At 50.0% G+C, this 17,011-nt stretch overlaps 1 protein-coding gene across 2 annotated transcripts; it reads right to left on the minus strand.

Moving 5' to 3' along the window:
- Positions 1 to 474: 474 nt before the first annotated feature.
- LOC136463247 (uncharacterized) lies at positions 475 to 6,355 on the minus strand. 2 transcript variants are annotated; one of them, XR_010760944.1, is made up of 9 exons: positions 5,755 to 6,355; positions 5,560 to 5,645; positions 4,860 to 4,938; positions 4,670 to 4,729; positions 4,286 to 4,410; positions 3,672 to 3,743; positions 1,013 to 1,213; positions 657 to 932; positions 475 to 588 (listed from the first exon to the last, which is right to left on the minus strand). XR_010760944.1 is itself a non-coding variant. In XM_066462254.1 (7 exons), exons 1-7 carry the CDS (start codon positions 6,097 to 6,099, stop codon positions 2,879 to 2,881), a joined length of 870 nt encoding a protein of 289 aa, XP_066318351.1. In that variant the 5' UTR covers positions 6,100 to 6,333; the 3' UTR covers positions 2,391 to 2,878. The 2 variants fall into 2 exon arrangements, 1 of the variants encoding a protein (XP_066318351.1); XM_066462254.1 differs by lacking the exons at positions 475 to 588; positions 657 to 932; positions 1,013 to 1,213 and adding an exon at positions 2,391 to 2,981 and having other exon boundaries at positions 5,755 to 6,333.
- Positions 6,356 to 17,011: the final 10,656 nt, after the last annotated feature.

The raw sequence follows: 17,011 nt of genomic DNA on the forward strand, positions 1-17,011 counted from the left end.
CTCATCGTTCGAGTACCAATCCTCAAGCACAACCCTGTTGCTGTGGCTAGGGTCATCTGCATTGCGCTGATCTGCCTTTCGCCTGTAGCAAGCGGCCTCCGCTTCATCTGCGGCCTCTACGGCCTGAGTGAAGAACGCGTCGTCATCCTCCTCCGCCTGCATGCCCGCCTCTGCTAGAGCGATGAGCTCGCTCAGTCTAGAAGTGTCGTCCTCAGCCTCCTCCACCGGCAAGCCTGCCTTCGCTAGAGCGATGAGCTCGCTCAGTCTGGCAGTGTCGTCCTCAGCCTCCTCTGTCGGCAAGCCCGCCTCTGCTAGAGCGATGAGCTCGCTCACTCTGGCAGTGTCATCCTCAGCCTCCTCCGCCAGCAAGCCCGCCTCTGCTAGAGCGATGAGCTCGCTCAGTCTTGCAGTGTCATCCTCCTCTTCGTCCCCCTCATCAGACACCACAATCGGTGATTCAACGGTGCAACCAGCTCGCTTTCTGTGCTCATCTAGCTTTTTTTGTTTTGCTTTTGGAGGTTCTTCGGGCCATTTGTTCTTAGGACCATACAACCACTCCTTAAAACGACACTTCACCATTGAATACACCTAAATAACATGACATTAGTACATGACACATATACCTCAACTTTTGAACAAATACACTTTGCACTTACTTCATGCTTGTTTGGACATAAAAACTCTAACGTATTGTCAGGGCTTATCACGGCTCGGTCTCCGCAATGGCACAGAGGAGGTTCCTCGAGTCGTCTAACTGCGGCTAAGTGCTTCTCCGTAGCCATCATTGGAGGGGGGTTAGGGGGAGGTGGAACCCACCGCTCGAAGTGCTCTCGTGGATGTCGTCCTCTCCACCAATCGTCGAAAAGGAGGTACCTGGGGTCAAACTTGTCTGCACCATCGATCCACTGAAAGAAAAAGCACCTCTCATGGTCCTACACAACAAAAATTCAACAAAATATTAGTAACCTAGTAATACAAATGAAAAAAAAAATATACGGCAATAATTACTTACATTAAAATGACTGCACGTGTAGAAGCAATGAGCCGCTGTGTCCGGATGTCTCGATTGAAACATGTCGGCCGGACGACCACAGTCACAATTAGGGACAGGGAGTTCAGGAGGGATGGGGGCATCTTTGCTAGAATCGTCGGGGTACATTTCTCCAGGACGACCCCGTTTTCGCCATAACTGCTCCCGAAACATGTCTTCCATCTAATAAAACGGTTCAAATTAAACATCAATCAAAACAACGCAAATGAATGAAAAATGTAATCATTTGCAATTGAACTAAAATATTATAAACAACAATTATAGCAACAAAAAATTACATGGCAAATATACTTCTAACTAAATAATTAACCTTAACATTGACAAACTCAAACTTATATCTTCACCATAGTTCCCAAATAAAATTTTTCTGCTAACCTTAACTCCATTCATAATATCATATCCATTATTCAAACGAAAATAAAATATGCATCAGAACTTTAAACGAGGACGAGGAGGGATGGAGGCGGTCGGAGGGGGAGGCGCGCCTGCGTGCGGGCGCGGTGGTGGCGTCCTCGGCCGCGGGCAGGCGCGGGCGCGGCGGCACTGCCTTACTCTTTTTCTCGCGGAACGCCGACTGCTCGGGCAAGAGGCAGCGGCGGCGTTTATACCGGGCTCTGCCGCGCCATGGATCAGGGCGCGGCACTGCCGCGCCAAGATCGGTGGCGCGGCAGAGCCTTGCCACGTCAGCGGTCAGCGGTGATGGTCGTAGCCACGTAAGGCCTCTGCCGCGCCGCCATGCATGGCGCGGCACAGGCATTTGGCCACACCATGGCAATAGGCGCGGCCAAAAGTGTTAGTTTTAAAAAAAAACTGACAGTGTTAGATTTAAAATTATATTCAAAAAAGGGTTAAAATTAAAAAAAAATTCTGCGATGACGCGCTGATCGGAGAAGGGGGGAGTGATGTCATACGTTTGATGGAGGGCTTAGGTCAGCCGCGCCACCTAAGGGGGAGGGGGGGGGGGGGGGCGCCCACAGCAGGGGCAATCTCCCGCTGCTCCACTATCCATACCAGGAGGTTTTCCATAGAGGAAAGAGAATAGGAATATGATCGGTTGAGATTAGATAGATTGAGAGGAGTCCATATCTATTAGGACTTCCCTCATTAGATTACTTACCATTGAGATCAAGAAAGAACAACCTTAGGCTTATCCTTCCCCTTCCTCTCTCCTTGCGCCGCCTGTCTCTCTCTCCCTCTCAGCCGCCGCCCTCCTTCCCCATAGCCAACGCCTACCCCCCCCCCCCCCCCCCCCCCCCCCCCCCCCCCACCCCCCACCCCAACAGGGCTCTTACAGTTTGACAGAAAGTTAAATGCAAAGTCGTCACTGGTTACTTTTGTTATAGTAACAAAACACTTTGTCCAGAAAAAAAGTAAAGCCTTAGATACTGTATCCATCAGTTGACAATGGACCTTCTTGGCAGTTTGGTATAAATGAATAAGGTAAACACTGCTTTCAAATTATAGTAAAACTGATCTGTACCAATGAAAAGCTGCTTCATCGGTGAAACCGAGCTGTACCAAACAAGCCCTAAGAAAACGTAATTTTACAAGTTTTCACCTACCAGCTAGTGTCAAATTGTGGAGTAACAATCCACACGTTGGACATCAGAGGACCTAGGATACTACATGTATCCAAAAGGTAAGGACTGCAACCTCTTTTCAGAAGTTAATATGCTTGGACATCAAGTTTTTCATCCATTGTGTTGTCACCATTTTTCTTCTCATTTGCAGCATCAAGGTGGTTGAAACCCTACGTTCTGGAACCAGATGCTGTATTTGTGTTTTAGCTAAAACAGTAGCTTCTGCAAATCTCAGGATTGGGCTATTTTAGATTTTGCACACACTATATCCAACTTCTTCTGTTTTCAAGTCCTCACTCCAGTTCAAAAACTCTAACCCTCCAAACTGTACTTGCTTAATACCAACATGACTGTAAAAAATCAAACAGAAAAACGGATGAGATTGCATTGTTCCACACAGGAATATGATAACAAATTATTCATAACATGACCGAATACAGTAAGCACTAAGCAGTGTCAGCTTGGACCCCCCCCCCCCCCCCCCCCCCCCCCCCCCCCCCCCCCCCCCCCCAAACACACACACAATTAATCTGGAAAAAAATGAGACATTAAGAGGCAGCTAGTATATTATTTTTCATGAGTAACAACACTATGTTGAGTTATGATGAGGCAATAAAAAAGTGTGCTCCTCCCTAATGGTGTGCCAAAACTCACAAGCCCAATCTTGCCCTACTACAGAAACACCTTTCTAGCAAGGATTACATTCCAAATCAGTAGTTACCCTTCAGATAAAATAAAAGGTTCAGTTTGTTTCTCCTCCTATAAAAGAAGAAAAGTGTATAAGCCGTGGAGCACAGTGCTCACAAACATGTCAGTTCGGCAAAACATACTGCATTCCTGTGGGACAGGTTGCAGCGGACTCAAGCTGTGCCACGTCATATACTTTTAATTTTTAGGGGGCGCCAAACAGAAAACCAGAGCAAGATATAAATATAGAAGTGCACCATATGTTAGAAACCAGATCCTGATGAGCAGAAATAACATTATACAAGTAAATAAATTACCAAAATATATTGACAATTCAAAAGTCTGGTTCTTACTCTGAACTTATTGTTGTTAAGGCATTAAGCAGGATGTCCAAAAGCAATGGCTCATGAATACCAATGTCTACCCTGTGCAAGTTAATAATATGAAAATAAAGAGTCATGGGTTAAATCAATGTGATTAGAAATTGAAAAGGTGTGCATTTGCATATTTTCTCTGGAATAAATATTTGTTCGAAAGGTATCACATACATGGTGCAAAAAGGTACAATTGCACGGATGGAGCTACAGCTTTCTAGAAAGCCATAGAATTGCAGTGTACTAGTATAAAATGGTAGTAAGTAGTTTTTAGTCAGTGGTCCAGCAGGCTTACTCCACCACAAAATTCATAAATCACCTAAAAATGATTTGTCATGATTAAACCCACATCGATGGAATTTATGTCGTGAATGCTCTTTTCATATTTATGGTATTTTTCATAAGCTTGTTAACACAAACAGTTAGTGTCTGTAATCCAGAATGATGCGAGAACAGATGATAGTAATCAAGAATTAGAGGACTGGGAAATGGATAACACCTTAGTTCAATAAGTCATGATAATTCACATGACAACATAAAAAGGTTACAGTCTACAGTTTGTAAGGCCGGCTTAGAAGAGAAATATTACACACCATACTCGTGCTAGATTATCTTGAATCTCAAGATCACCAATGTTGTAAAAGGACGTCGGAGTGACGTTAGCTCCTTCAAGAGCATCATAAGTCGGCCTTTTACAATCTAAAGGCAACTGCGATAACTGTAAAATAAACAAAAACTTTTGAAGCCCTTAGTTCAAAGCATAGAAGTTTGATCAAATCATTTAACTTACCAACATTTTGAAGAAAAGAATGGAGGTCAGAGTTTTACATTCTTACTAATGGAAGGATTATGTTACCCTGACTAGTATCATCTCAACCACTTTGTTTCCTTACTATATTTGAAGGACGTGACAAGAAAACAAAAAAGGTTGTCCACAATGACATTCAGAAAGTGTAAATATGGTCCAACCATTATACCTGCATATTCATAGAATTGCAGCCACCAAGACGGCCAACTATGTGCCATGATCGCAGGGACTGCAAGCACAATAAAAGGGAAGTTGCAACATCCTGAGCAAACATGTGTATAGATTTGATACATACTATGCTTTTTTTATAAGTGTGGTAAATACTTCCTGTTGGGAAAAAATAAAGAGAAAGAACTCACATCAGAAATTAAGGTAATATCTTTTGGCAACAGAGCATTGTAGAACTCGAACCAAATATATGAATTGGAGAAGTTAAATCTAGAATAGGAAACAAGCAAAACTCCATTAAGCAATTAAGAAAGATCTCAAAATGGTTGTCAATATTTTTACTTCTTCATTGAACATTATAAGGTACTAGAGATCTAAACTTTGTGACTTTTCACCAATAGTTGATCCAACGTCACATAGGGTGTTGGGCTCATGCTCAGAAGTATTTTTCATAAGATCATGGTTAACAATATATTGTAAAAGAATCATGCTCGGAAGTGGCTTTGGAGGTCATCACAATAGAGGTTTTTGCTGGTCAAGGATGGAGGTTTACACACAGATTATGTTAAAGGTGTTGGGTCGCTATTTTGCGCTTCTGTTCGATGAGCTATAACCTATGAACTTGCTTTTGCTGCGAGTGCAGCAATAGTAATAATGAACGGCTAAAGAATCACTTGGAGTGGAGTGTATGATACCGATACTTCTATTCCATCCATTATCAAAAATATTGTAAAAGAATTTAACACTGACAGTTTGATTTAGGAGGCCAATTTTGTAAATGAAAATTTGGAGACTCATCAGTTCAAACTGCACAGTATAAACTAGTCCTATCTAGCTAACTGGATTTTGTACACTGTACAAATATATGGCAGCATCAGAGAAGCACATTACTTGTTGAAGACGACCTTCATGGGGTTGGGCGAGCCGGTCTTGGTTTGCACGATCTTGTGGCGCTTCTTTCTTATCCTATCCTCCATCTGCACGAGAGCACAGGGCGTGAAGCAAACACCAAATTGTGCAACCGAGAATAAGACGAGGAAAGCCGTTCATTCGTCAGAACAAAGAAGAGAAGACAGGGGAGCCCACGCGAGTTTGGGCCTTCTTGGGGTCGTCGAAGTAGTCCCCCATAATATCTCCGATTTCGGGGTCGTGGTCGTAGTCGTCCTCCTCGCCGCTCCCCGTCCAGCTCGGGAACCCTTCCTCCTGCAGCGCCGCTTCGTACTCGTCGTCGCCCTCCGCGGCGGCTGACGCGCTCAGCGCGTCCCCCGCCCCCGCCGCGCGCCGTCGGGCGACGTGGAGGGACGCGTGCCTGAGGCGAGCAGGGAAGGGAGCCGGGAGACGCGCGCTCGGTCTCGGGGCTGCTGCTGTTGCGGGTGGGAGAGGCGGCGGCGGGTAGGCGGCCAGGTAGCCGCCGAAGAGCGCAGAGAGCATATCTGGTCCCTCTGCGATGAGGTGCTCCTGCTGTTGCGGAATTTACAACGTGTACTGCGCCTGCGCTTGCTTGCCACGAGGGCGCCGCACGCCGGCCAGTCGTCGGCAGGCTGACGGCTGAGGCTGGCTACTGGCTAGTGCAGCAGTAACTGGTGCGCTGTGGAAGTGTGGATGCTTACGGAGACGTTTGGATACGGAGGCGGATAAGGCCGACCCGTCGCGCGCGGCGCGTAGCGCGCGACCCCCAGGCCCACGGAAATCTTCTTCAGGTCTTCGGACCGGAGCCTTCTGCCGATGATTCCCGCGCGGCTCCGATAATTCCCGCGCGAGTTCCGTAAGTGCAGTCCAACGAGCCAACGACCGAGGTGTCGGCCCACGGACGGACAGCCCACCGAGCGTACCACATAGCGACAGCGACATCCGTTCCCCACACGTATGTTTCTTTTCTTTTCTTTTTCCTTCTATCGATAGGCTGGTATTGACGTCTTTTCTTTTTCTTCTTTTTTTTCTTATAAATCCCACTAGGCTGTTACGTTAGTTTTTTTATGTCTTATATTTCGTTTTCCCTTTTTCTTTTTTCTTTTTTCTTTATTTTCTATTCTGTGTTATTTTACTCTAATTAATTATTTTATTTTTTCATGGGCATATTTTTTTTCCTATATATTTATCATTTGTTATTAATGTTTTATGTGTGTTTTCTCTTCTTTGCTATTCTTTTCATTTTTATATTATTATTGCTTTTACTATAATTATTATTTTGTTTATTTTATTTTTATATTTTACTCTTTTTTGTATTTCTTTCTTTTCCCTTTTCTCTTTTGTCTTTATGTTTTCTATTTTTATTTATTTTTTATTTTTTATTTTTTTATTTTTTGTTTCATGCGATTTTTCATTATCCTTTTCATTTTTATATTTTTATTTTTATTATTTATTTTTTGTTTTTACTATAATTAATTATTATGCTTGTTTTATTTTTATATTTTATTCTTTTGGTATTTCTTTCTTTTTTTCCTTTTCTCTTTTCTCTTTATCTTTTATATAGATTTTTTTATTTTCTATTTTTTCTATTTTACCTTACTTAATTATTTTTTATGTTTAATTTTTTATATTTCTATATTCCATGAGACGCACAGCAGGAAGGGAGGACAAGGGGAGGGAATACCTGGTGTCCTGGTGGTGCTTGTCGTCAGCCATGGTGGCGAGTCGCGAAGTAGGACAGCAGCGACGGTTGCGGGGGACACCAAGGCTGTAGAGGGCGAACGCCGCGCCGGAGCTGGTCGCAAGGACGCTGGCCCCAGGTGGTGCTCGACCGAGCGCAGTCTACTCTCCGGGTTGCGGCGCGGCGAGCGGATGGTGGAGATCGGCCGTGGGCACCGACGCCAGCTGCTCCGCCTTGCCGTGCGCCTGACCGGAGTCGCAGCCAGCTGCGCCGCCCTCGTCACGCCGCCCGTCTGCGTTGTCGGAACGAAACGAATGGGGGAAGCAGCAGCCTTCGCAACGTTGAATGAGGGGAGGAGGGGTCTCCTGGGCCGGCCCGTTGCGGCCTAGAGTCGCGCGCTCGAGCAGGAGCGCCACTGGTCGCTTAATTGACTTTGCATTTGGATATGCTCCGAGAGCCACAATGAACAAAGAAATTCTAGATGGGCTTGAATATCGGGCTTCAAACATCATTGCTTAGGTTAGCTAGGTTATGATGGGCTAGATTAGAGCTTTGGATACCTGACATGTTCCTTTGTTCAAATGATCTAATAATAGTTGTAGGAAGCCAGTGGGATGAAAAGATGTGTGGCCCTCTCAGGAGTGCTTGTCTTCTATTAGACACTAAGCACCCAAAGGAAAACACTAAATTACTCGGCTTCGTCGGGCACACCCTAAGGGAGAACCTGAAAATCTATATTTTCCATCAGGATCATAAATGAGAGAATAAAGCTTACATCATTCTTAACCATTTCTTATATCACTTTTAATACAACATCAGAGTATAATAGTTATTATTATAACAGCGGAATGTAATCATATTATCAGAGTTATGAACAATTTAATTGAACAGCGGAATATAAACATGTGAACAGAGTTACATCAGAATTAAACATATATTCATGCCATGATGAAGCATCGATATATAAACTAAGACAACAGGTTATAAACCTTTCATTTATAAAAACATTTAGTAAGAGTTATAAATAGAAACTATGGTCGTAGCGTAAAGAAAATCCTCTCTGAGCCCACCAGGAAAAATCCACACACAAAGGTCAGCTCTAGCATCCACCTGTCACCTACAACAGGGGGAAATAAAACCCTAAGTACTCAATTGTACTCAGCAAAACTTACCCGACAGGAGGAAAGAAATGACTCCAAGAATATGCAAGGCTATCTGGCTTGTGGGTTTATTGCGTCTGTAGAAAGCATTATTAAACGTGCGTCCTTATATTCGATTTTTATTAATAGCCGCATTAGTTCATTAACCAACCATTCTATGTAAGCACCTGTGGTACTTTTCAAGTAGGTGGTAAGCAATTAGATTTTCTTTTTTCATTTTTTATCTTTCAGTTCTTACTACGGTGCTAGAGTTTAGACAAGCCATACCGGATTTTTCGGTGATTCGTGAATTAATACCCCCAGCTGGGTACCCCGAAAACACATGCCCCGCTTGTATCCCAGGCACAAGCAGGACCAACCCATCACCCTCCTATCATGGGGTCCAGGTCCTCATCCAAACTTGGACTCCAAGCCCCCGCTCCTAAGTCCCGGACTTAGTGCGGTGCAAGGACCTCCACCATCCCCGCATCTAATCAGTCAGTCCAGAAAGAGCCGGAACCCACGATAAGAGAGCAACAAGTCTTCCAAGCGCCCATACCCAAGTATGTGCTCGGAATAATAAGTCTATCACTTGCCCAGAGTCTTATGCAACGGTCGGTCCTTAACCGACACAGATAAGGAAAGCAGTGTAACCCAGCTATGCCCTGCGGCCGCAGGACACAACCTCTTACACCCACCAATACTCAAACCATATCCCTGCCCGGTCACCATTTTTCCTTTCCACCATTTATATTTTCCAAGTGATAATAATACAGTAATATATTTTCTATATCTCATGAGTGACAGGCAATTACTCGACTTCTACCGGAGTCCTGTAGCATTGCAATCTATACGATCCTGTCATACTAGTAAGACTCATAGGATAAAGATATATATATGCAAGTGGGTTTCATTCAACTCCTTAAAACTTAATGCACAAATATAATTTAAAGTGCAGCAAAATAGGGGTTATGCACCGGGACTTGCCTGGGTAAGATTTAATTAGAAGTTAGCTTTCCATCATGGCGACACGATCTCCAAAAACACCATTTCTCCAGCAAGTCCCGATGACTCCGTGATCCATCGACGTCCCTATGATGATATGCAATACGATGCAATGCAAAGACGTAATCAATAATCTGCAACCGTGACTTGTAAAATATGATTTACGTCTTTCAAGTTAACGAGCTAATTCTAACGACTAACGTACTAATCTACGTATCAACATCATAGAGAAAGATGTCATTTCCAACACAAGTGTTCCAATTCCACGGGGTTACTTTATCCCGTTCTATCGATTTAATCTTTAATCGAAATATGGCATTATCATCTATCTAGCAAATTAATTATTCTAGAGCTACAAAAATTATAGTGAGCAACTAATAATATTAGGAATTTACTATAAAATTTTTAGAGCTAACACTATCACCGATTTATCACGGAAATTCCTATAAGTTTATGTCTTATCAATATTAAGCATGTTGAAATAATTAAAGCAACCCTAAAAATATTTTAAAACTAGATTAACCAATTACACTAATAGATAAATCATGATTTTAGAAACTCAAAAAAATTGATTTCACCATTTTTGGACACCTATAAAATTTTATTTTGAATTTACAAATTTTACCTTATAAGCTAAATCAGAATTTGCTCTAGAAATCGAAAAGGGCCGACGGCCACTAAACAGCCTAGTAGCCCCAACACGGCCTAGGCGCGGGCGGTGGCCATCGGCCAGCCCAGCAGCGCGGTAAAGGCGCGGCGTCCCAGGTGGGGCGGGGCGCGCGCGTGGGCGCGAGCGGTGATAGGCCGGCCCATCGCAACACGGCCCTCAGGCGCGTGCGTGGCCTAGGCGGCAGCGGACCAAGGCCGGCGCGACCAGGCCGGCCCATGGTGGGGAGAGCCTAGCGACGGCGGCACGACTTTGTGAAGACACCTCTGAGTTTCTCGAAACTAACCCGTAGGACATAAGCACTATTTACTTGAGTCACGTATTTTACACCTAGAACCCTGTATTAGCTTCGATTCACCTTTCTTACCTTCTCTTCTTCCTCAAAATAGAGCACCGGCAGGAGAGGCCATCCACCGGCCAAGAGAGCGGCTCGTCAGCGGCGATGCTGTCGTGGGTCGACACATGGGGCAGCGAGGGTACCTGCTGCACCTAAAGGTGTTGGCAGCAAGGCTAGGGACAGCCCAAGGCGGTCTAGCTGCGAGTGCTAGCAGCCGGCTAGGGCGCGCGGCGGTAGTAGACAACAGCGGAGACGCTACGGGTCGTAGCTTCGTGCGACGGCGTTCCCGGGCGGCGTGCTGGCCACAACGAGGTGGTGGTGCGGAGCACGCAGGGCTCGAGCGCGCTATGGGACTGCGGTCCAGAGCGAGCCGTGGGGCGCAGCGACGGTGGCCTCGGCGCACAGCGACACTGGCCGGGCAAACCCATCGGCACCGGGCGGACCAGGCGCGCACCCGGCTGGGGTAGGGCCGTGGAGTGGCGTGGGTCCACGCAACTCGGGCGCTTGTGCGCTCACGCGAAGTGTCGGGCGACCGCGGGGCATAGCCACGGCGGGGACCAGCATGAGGCAGCAGGGAGCAGGGAGCTTCGCAGGGCTCGGTGTCCGGGCCAGGCAACGGTGGGCACAGCCATGGCGAGGGCGCTGCGGGACGCGGCACGGCGACGGCTGCGCAGAGGAGGCCTCGAGGTGAGGCGGAGCTGCGCACGGCGCAGGGAGGAAGAGGAGGGGGCACCGACGTAGCACGCGGAGGAGAGGGATGCATCGTGGAGCAACAGGCCTAGCGTGGCAGTGGAACTCACGATGGACGGGCAACTGGCATGGCACTGCGATGCCAGCGCGAGGCAAGGAGAGGAGCGAGGAGCACCGGTGGCGTGCGGTAGCAGCGCGAGACCAAGGAAGCTTCGCACGCGCGAGAGTGCGAGGAGTCGTGCGTGGCTTGCCACCAACTTCATAGGCGCGATGTGGGGGGACAGGAAAGAACGGCATAGCATGGCCATTAGCTACGCGCCTACGGGCGCACAGAACGTCAAAGGACATGGCGAGGGCAGGGGCAAAACTACGTGCACCTATTTCAGACGCCCAGAATAGTGGAGTAGTTCAGATGCGGTATAGAAAAAGGAAGAGGCAAGGGGGCAGAGCGAGCAGCGGCTCACCAGTAGCAAGGACATGAGTGGGGTTCACTCATGGTGGTAGTTATTCAAAGCGAGGCGCGGCAGGGAAAAGTCGCCATCATCGTAGAGCTCGAGGGCCAGACGGCCCTACCGCGGTAGGTGAATTAAAATACCGAAAGAATGCCACGACGAGAGATGAGATGATGAACAATAGCAATATCAGGCGAGTACGTAGTACGCCGCGACAGGAAAAGCAAACAAAGCATGCTGAGCTGTTGCTGCGCTGTCTCTCGTCTGTTACGTGCTTTCACACCAATCACGTGAATTTATGAAGCGGCATCATGACAAGGTCATTAGTTCGACAGGACAACAGAGGCAGTGGCTACTCGGTGGTGATCAGGCCTGCTCGGCATGGTCATGTCGACGTAATGACACCGAGCTAGGTGGGAGCAGAACCACGTGCTCCCCATCTGACGCCCTACGCGATGGACCAATTCAAGAAACGAGCTCTCAAATATTCATTTTTCCAAGCCGGCCATATATTTTCAAACATGGCTAAAGTACTTGTCGGTGTTTCGGACCCGGGGGGTCCTCAACCAACTAGTGAAATGTACTGCATGCCCCTAATCCTGGATGGTGATGCAAAGAGACACAAGGTTTATATTGGTTCAGGCAGTAGGTGCTCTACGTCCAGTCTGAGAGATCGATCTTGTATTCCTTGCACCGAGGTGCTTGTAGTAGGGGTTTACAAGCAGGGCGAGAGAGGGAGCAAGCCCCAGGTCTCTGCGTAGTGGTGTGAGTTGGTCGTTCGTGGGTCAGTGTGTGTTCTCGTGAGTTCGTTCGTCTGTGCGTGTGAGCGCGTCCCTAGAAATAGCCCCGGTCACTCCCTTTTATAGTTGAAGGGGGGGACAGAGGCGATACATGTGTTTGCTACGTGGCATTTTGTGAGCGGAGGCAGTATGCCGAGCCCTGTAGATCATCACTGTGGTGGTATGGTCGACGGAGTGGTCTTGTCCTCGATGCACTGGAGCGACACGCCGGTCACGCCTGATCCTGTGCGACGTGGGAGCTCTTGTGATGGCTTGGTGCAGGGCATGGCCCATACTGTCGACGACGTGCCGATCGTTGTATGTTGACAACATAGAGAGACGAGGCCTAGTTGGTGTAGAGGCTGAACCATCATGGGGGGGGCTTGACGGGCGCGAGTCCCGAGGCTACCGAGACCCCAAAGCGGATAGCCGAGGCTCGGAGGGAGCGGTTGGTCTTTGTACGTCGATTCCGAGGCTATAGGGGCCCGGACATGACTCTCCACACCGCGCTGTCCTTGGAGCAGGTGGGGTTAGGCAGCACAGTGCCGCATGGGTGTCCGTCATGGCACAGTGCCGAGCACAGCGGTTGGTAACCCCTGCCCTGTCCTATCCCGGACGACATGGCGTCGATGTGACCCACGTCTCGTCAACCACTCCGCTGTGTTGAGCCGTCGTTCGGCTGATATCGCGGGAGCGGTTGAACACATTAGTTGGACGTGATGTCCTGTCAGAGAAGTTGGTCAAGGCATAGGCAACGGGGTTGTTGCCGAGCCGGCCTCGAGCGAGGCGGAGAATCGGCAACTCATCCGAGGCCTTACGGGCGGGGCCACAGGCAAGTCGGAGAATCGGTACCTCGTCCGAGACCTTTTGTGCGGGGCCTCGAGCGAGGTGGAGAATTGTATCTCGTTCGAGGCCTTATGGGCGGGGCTTCGGGTGAGTCAGGTACTGTTCAAGGTGGGCACAGGCGGTCTAGCCGAGTCTCGAATAAGGTGGGGGCTTGTCGGTAGTTGTCTCTTGGCTTCAATTTTAACAGGCTCTAAGCGATTTTTTCGATCCTTGCTTAGGGGCTCCCTTTTTATGGTACCCGACAGTAGCCCCCGAGTCTCGGGGAGAGTGTAAGTGCTCTCCCTAAGGTTTTGATGAGACTTGGCTTGCGGTAGCCCCTGGCGGGATGGCATTCCGTACTCGAGGCTTCGGTGGGTGCGCGCGAGCGCACCCACCGGGTGTAGCCCCTGAGGCCCTGGAGGAGTGGATTTTATTCCTCTAGGGGCTTTTCTCATGTTGAGTGAGGGGTTTTATCGTGTTTGTCGAGTCCACGAGTGCGAGTTCGGGTCGCTGGGCCTCGGCTTGGTTGCAGGAAGAGTCCCCGAGCCTCTGCTCGGAGCAAGAGGGTGATCGGGAGTTCTCCTGTCTTTTTCTGTGGCCCTCACGCATCCTTTTTGTTCAGAAGGAGGGGTAGAGTATGCCAGGCTACCCTCGGTGGGCGCGAGCAGTGACATCTCTGGTGAGCTATTATCGGGTAAGTCTAAGTGGAGGGCCCGTGCCCCATTCGACAGGGGTCGGCTAGTGGTCCAGAGATGCACTCCAAAAGTACCAGAGGGCTTCTCTAGTGGGTCCTAGGGCCGTTCGATTGGCCCTGGGGGCTCGGTGCCTCCCTACGGTGGGATCCCATTCAGAGACTTCCCTGCCGGTCTTGAACATGACTTAGGGCATCCCAAGCAATTACTTGCTTGGGCCTCGGCCATGTACGGGCTCGCCCATAGTCATCCCTGACTCTGTTTGTCCTAGGGCGGCTGTCGAAACCCTCGGGGGCCCAGCCTTCGAAACCCCTAGACCGTAACAGGCTTGATGCCTTTTATCGTGTTTTGCCATGCGAGTTCGGGTTGCTAGGCTTCGACCTAGTTGTAGGAAGAGCCCCCGAGCCTCTACATGGAGCGAGAGGATGATTAGGAGTGTCTCCTGGCTTTTATGCAACCCTCGCGCATCCATTTTGTTCGGAAGGAGGGGTTGTTTGTTGAGCCCTCGAGTGCGAGTTGGGGTCGCTAGGTCTCGGCTTGGTTGTAGGAGGAGCCCCTGAGCCTCTACACGGAGCGAGAGGGCGATCAAAGAGTTCCCCTATCTTTTTTATGGCGACCCTCGCGCTCCTTTTCGTTCGGAAGGAGGGGTTGTTTGCTGAGCCCTTGAGTGCGAGCTCGAGCCGCTGGGTCTCACTACTTGGTTGCAGGAAGAGCCCCCCGAGCTCGCACGGAGCGAGAGGGCAATCAGGAGTTTCCCTGACTTTTTTTGTGACCCTCGCGCATCGTTTTTCGTTCAGAAGGAGGGGATGTTTTGCCGAGCCCTTGAGTGCGATTTTGGGTCGCTGGGGTCTCAGCTTGGTTGCAGGAAGAGCCCCCAAGCCTTTGCACGGAGCGAGAGAGGTGATCAGGAGTTCCCCTGTCTTTTTGTGCGACCCTCGTGCATCCTTTTCATTCGGAAGGAGGGGTTGTTTGCCGAGCCCTCGAGTGCGAGCTCGGGTCGCTGGGTCTCGGCGTGGTTGCAGGAAGAGCCCCCAAGCCCTCTACATGGAGTGAGAGGGCGATCAAGAGTTTCCCTAACTTTTTTGTGCGACCCTCGCGCATCTTTTTCATTCAGAAGGAGGGGTTGTTTGCCGAGCCCTCGAGTGCGAGCTTGGGTCGCTGGGTCTCGGCTTGGTTGTAGGAAGAGCCCCCGAGCCTCTGCATGGAGCGAGAGGGCGATTAGGAGTTTCCCTATCTTTTTTGTGCGGGCCCTCGCGCATCCTTTTTGTTCAGAAGGAGGGTGGAGAATGCCAGGCTACCCTCGGTGGGCGCGAGCCATGACACCTCTAGTGAGCTATTATCGGGTAAGTCCGAGTGGAGGCTCATGCCCCATTCGATAGGGGTCGGCTAGCGGTCTAGAGATGCACTCCAAAAGTACCAGAGGGATTCTCTAGTGGGTCCCAGGGCCGTTCGATTGGCCCCAGGGGCTCAGTGCCTCCCTATGGTGGGATCCCATTCAGAGACCTCCCTGTCGGTCTCGGACACGACTTAGGGCATCCCAAGCAATCGCTTGCTTTGGGCTTCAGCCATGAACGGGCTCGCCATAGTCCATCCCTAACTCTGTTGTCCTAGGGTGGTTGTCGAGACCCTTGGGGGCCCAGCCTTCGAACCCCTGGACTGTAGCAGGCTCGGTGCCCAGTTTCCTTAGTCTGAAAGGAATCGGGTGAGGATATTCCCCTCCCATCGGCTGACAACGGCGGGCGCCCTTTTGGGGTGGTTTCTCGGGGAGATGGAACGGCGCCTGCCATCGCTGTGGTCGGATGCGACGCGATGTCTGCGATGGACGTTGCTTGCGTGCGATTAATAAGGAAAAGGTGGACCGTGGGCAGTTTAATCGGTTCCAGATTAACTGCGGCCAGATATGAGGGAAATTCCTGTTTTCATCGCCCTCCGTTTCGCCCCCTTCCCTCATAAATACATGATAAGCCTCACCCCTCCCCTCCCTACCTTGCCTGCATACGTTCAACCTCCCAGTCCTCGAGCGGTTGCTAAGAACAGAGAGCGCCGGGGAGAAGAAGGGAGAAGGGGGAGGAAGAGAGAGAGAGAGGGATAGTGAGGGCTCACCTTACCACCGTAGCCGCATTCTCCACCGCACCCATGGCCGGCGGCGCTGTTGTCATTCAGGCAGATCCTTGGGGTCCGTCCGACGTGTCTGTGGAGACATTGCAGTCGCTCGTTGATGACGGCCTTCTCCGCTCGGTTACCGACCCAACCAGGCCGGAGTGGATTGCTCCGGGGGGTGAGCCGGAGCCGAGGCCACGCGATGGCTACATTGTGAGCTTCGTGGCCTTTCACGAGTGTGGTCTTGGCCTACCGGCGGACCGGTTCATGCGGGCGCTCCCGTACTACTACGGCGTGGAGCTCCACAACATCAACCCTAACTCCATCGTGCAGGCGGCAATCTTCGTCGCCGTCTATGAGGGGTACCTGGGCATCGCCCCCCACTAGGAGCTGTGGCTCCACCTCTTCCGGGTGAGGCTCACCACCAAGCCAACGGGCACGATGGGCATGCGGAAGGCGATGAGGGCCGGTGGCTGCACTCTCCAAGTGCGCCAAGACCAGTAGCTCCTCTACATCCTAGCCTAGCTCGCATCGTCCAACCGCCGCTGGTACAACAGCTGGTTTTACCTCCACAACGATGACGATGGACTTCCCCCCTATACCGGGCGGGTCGTGGAGAGCCAGCTAGAGAAGTGGAGGTACGGCGTTCTGGTGGTTGATCAACCCAAGCTGCAGCCGCTCCTGGAGGGGCTGGAGAGGCTGCACAGCCGCGGCCTTACGACGGTTGTGGTTGTGGTGGCCTTCCACCGCCGGAGGGTGCTGCCGCTGATGGCTCGGCGGCGGCGCCTGTTCGACATGACACCGGATGAGCCGATCGAGGGCGTCTGGATGTCCGCCGTCGCCCTCTCCGACGAGGAGATTCTACATTGGGTGAAAGAGACGGTGGAGGGGCGGCTGAGGAGCGGTGGTCTAACCCCGTTCGCGATGCGCCCATCGCGGGGGTACCTCTCTCTGGTAAGTCACGCGCCGCTGCGGCCCCCGAGGCCTCCTTGCTCCTCACAGTTTCATGTTCCCTTATTTGCGTTCGCTGTTCCTGCAGGGGATGAGGGATGTGCGAGCCTCCCCGA

Source organism: Miscanthus floridulus, chromosome 7 (assembly GCF_019320115.1).
Source record: "Miscanthus floridulus cultivar M001 chromosome 7, ASM1932011v1, whole genome shotgun sequence".
Lineage (NCBI taxonomy): Eukaryota > Viridiplantae > Streptophyta > Magnoliopsida > Poales > Poaceae > Miscanthus > Miscanthus floridulus.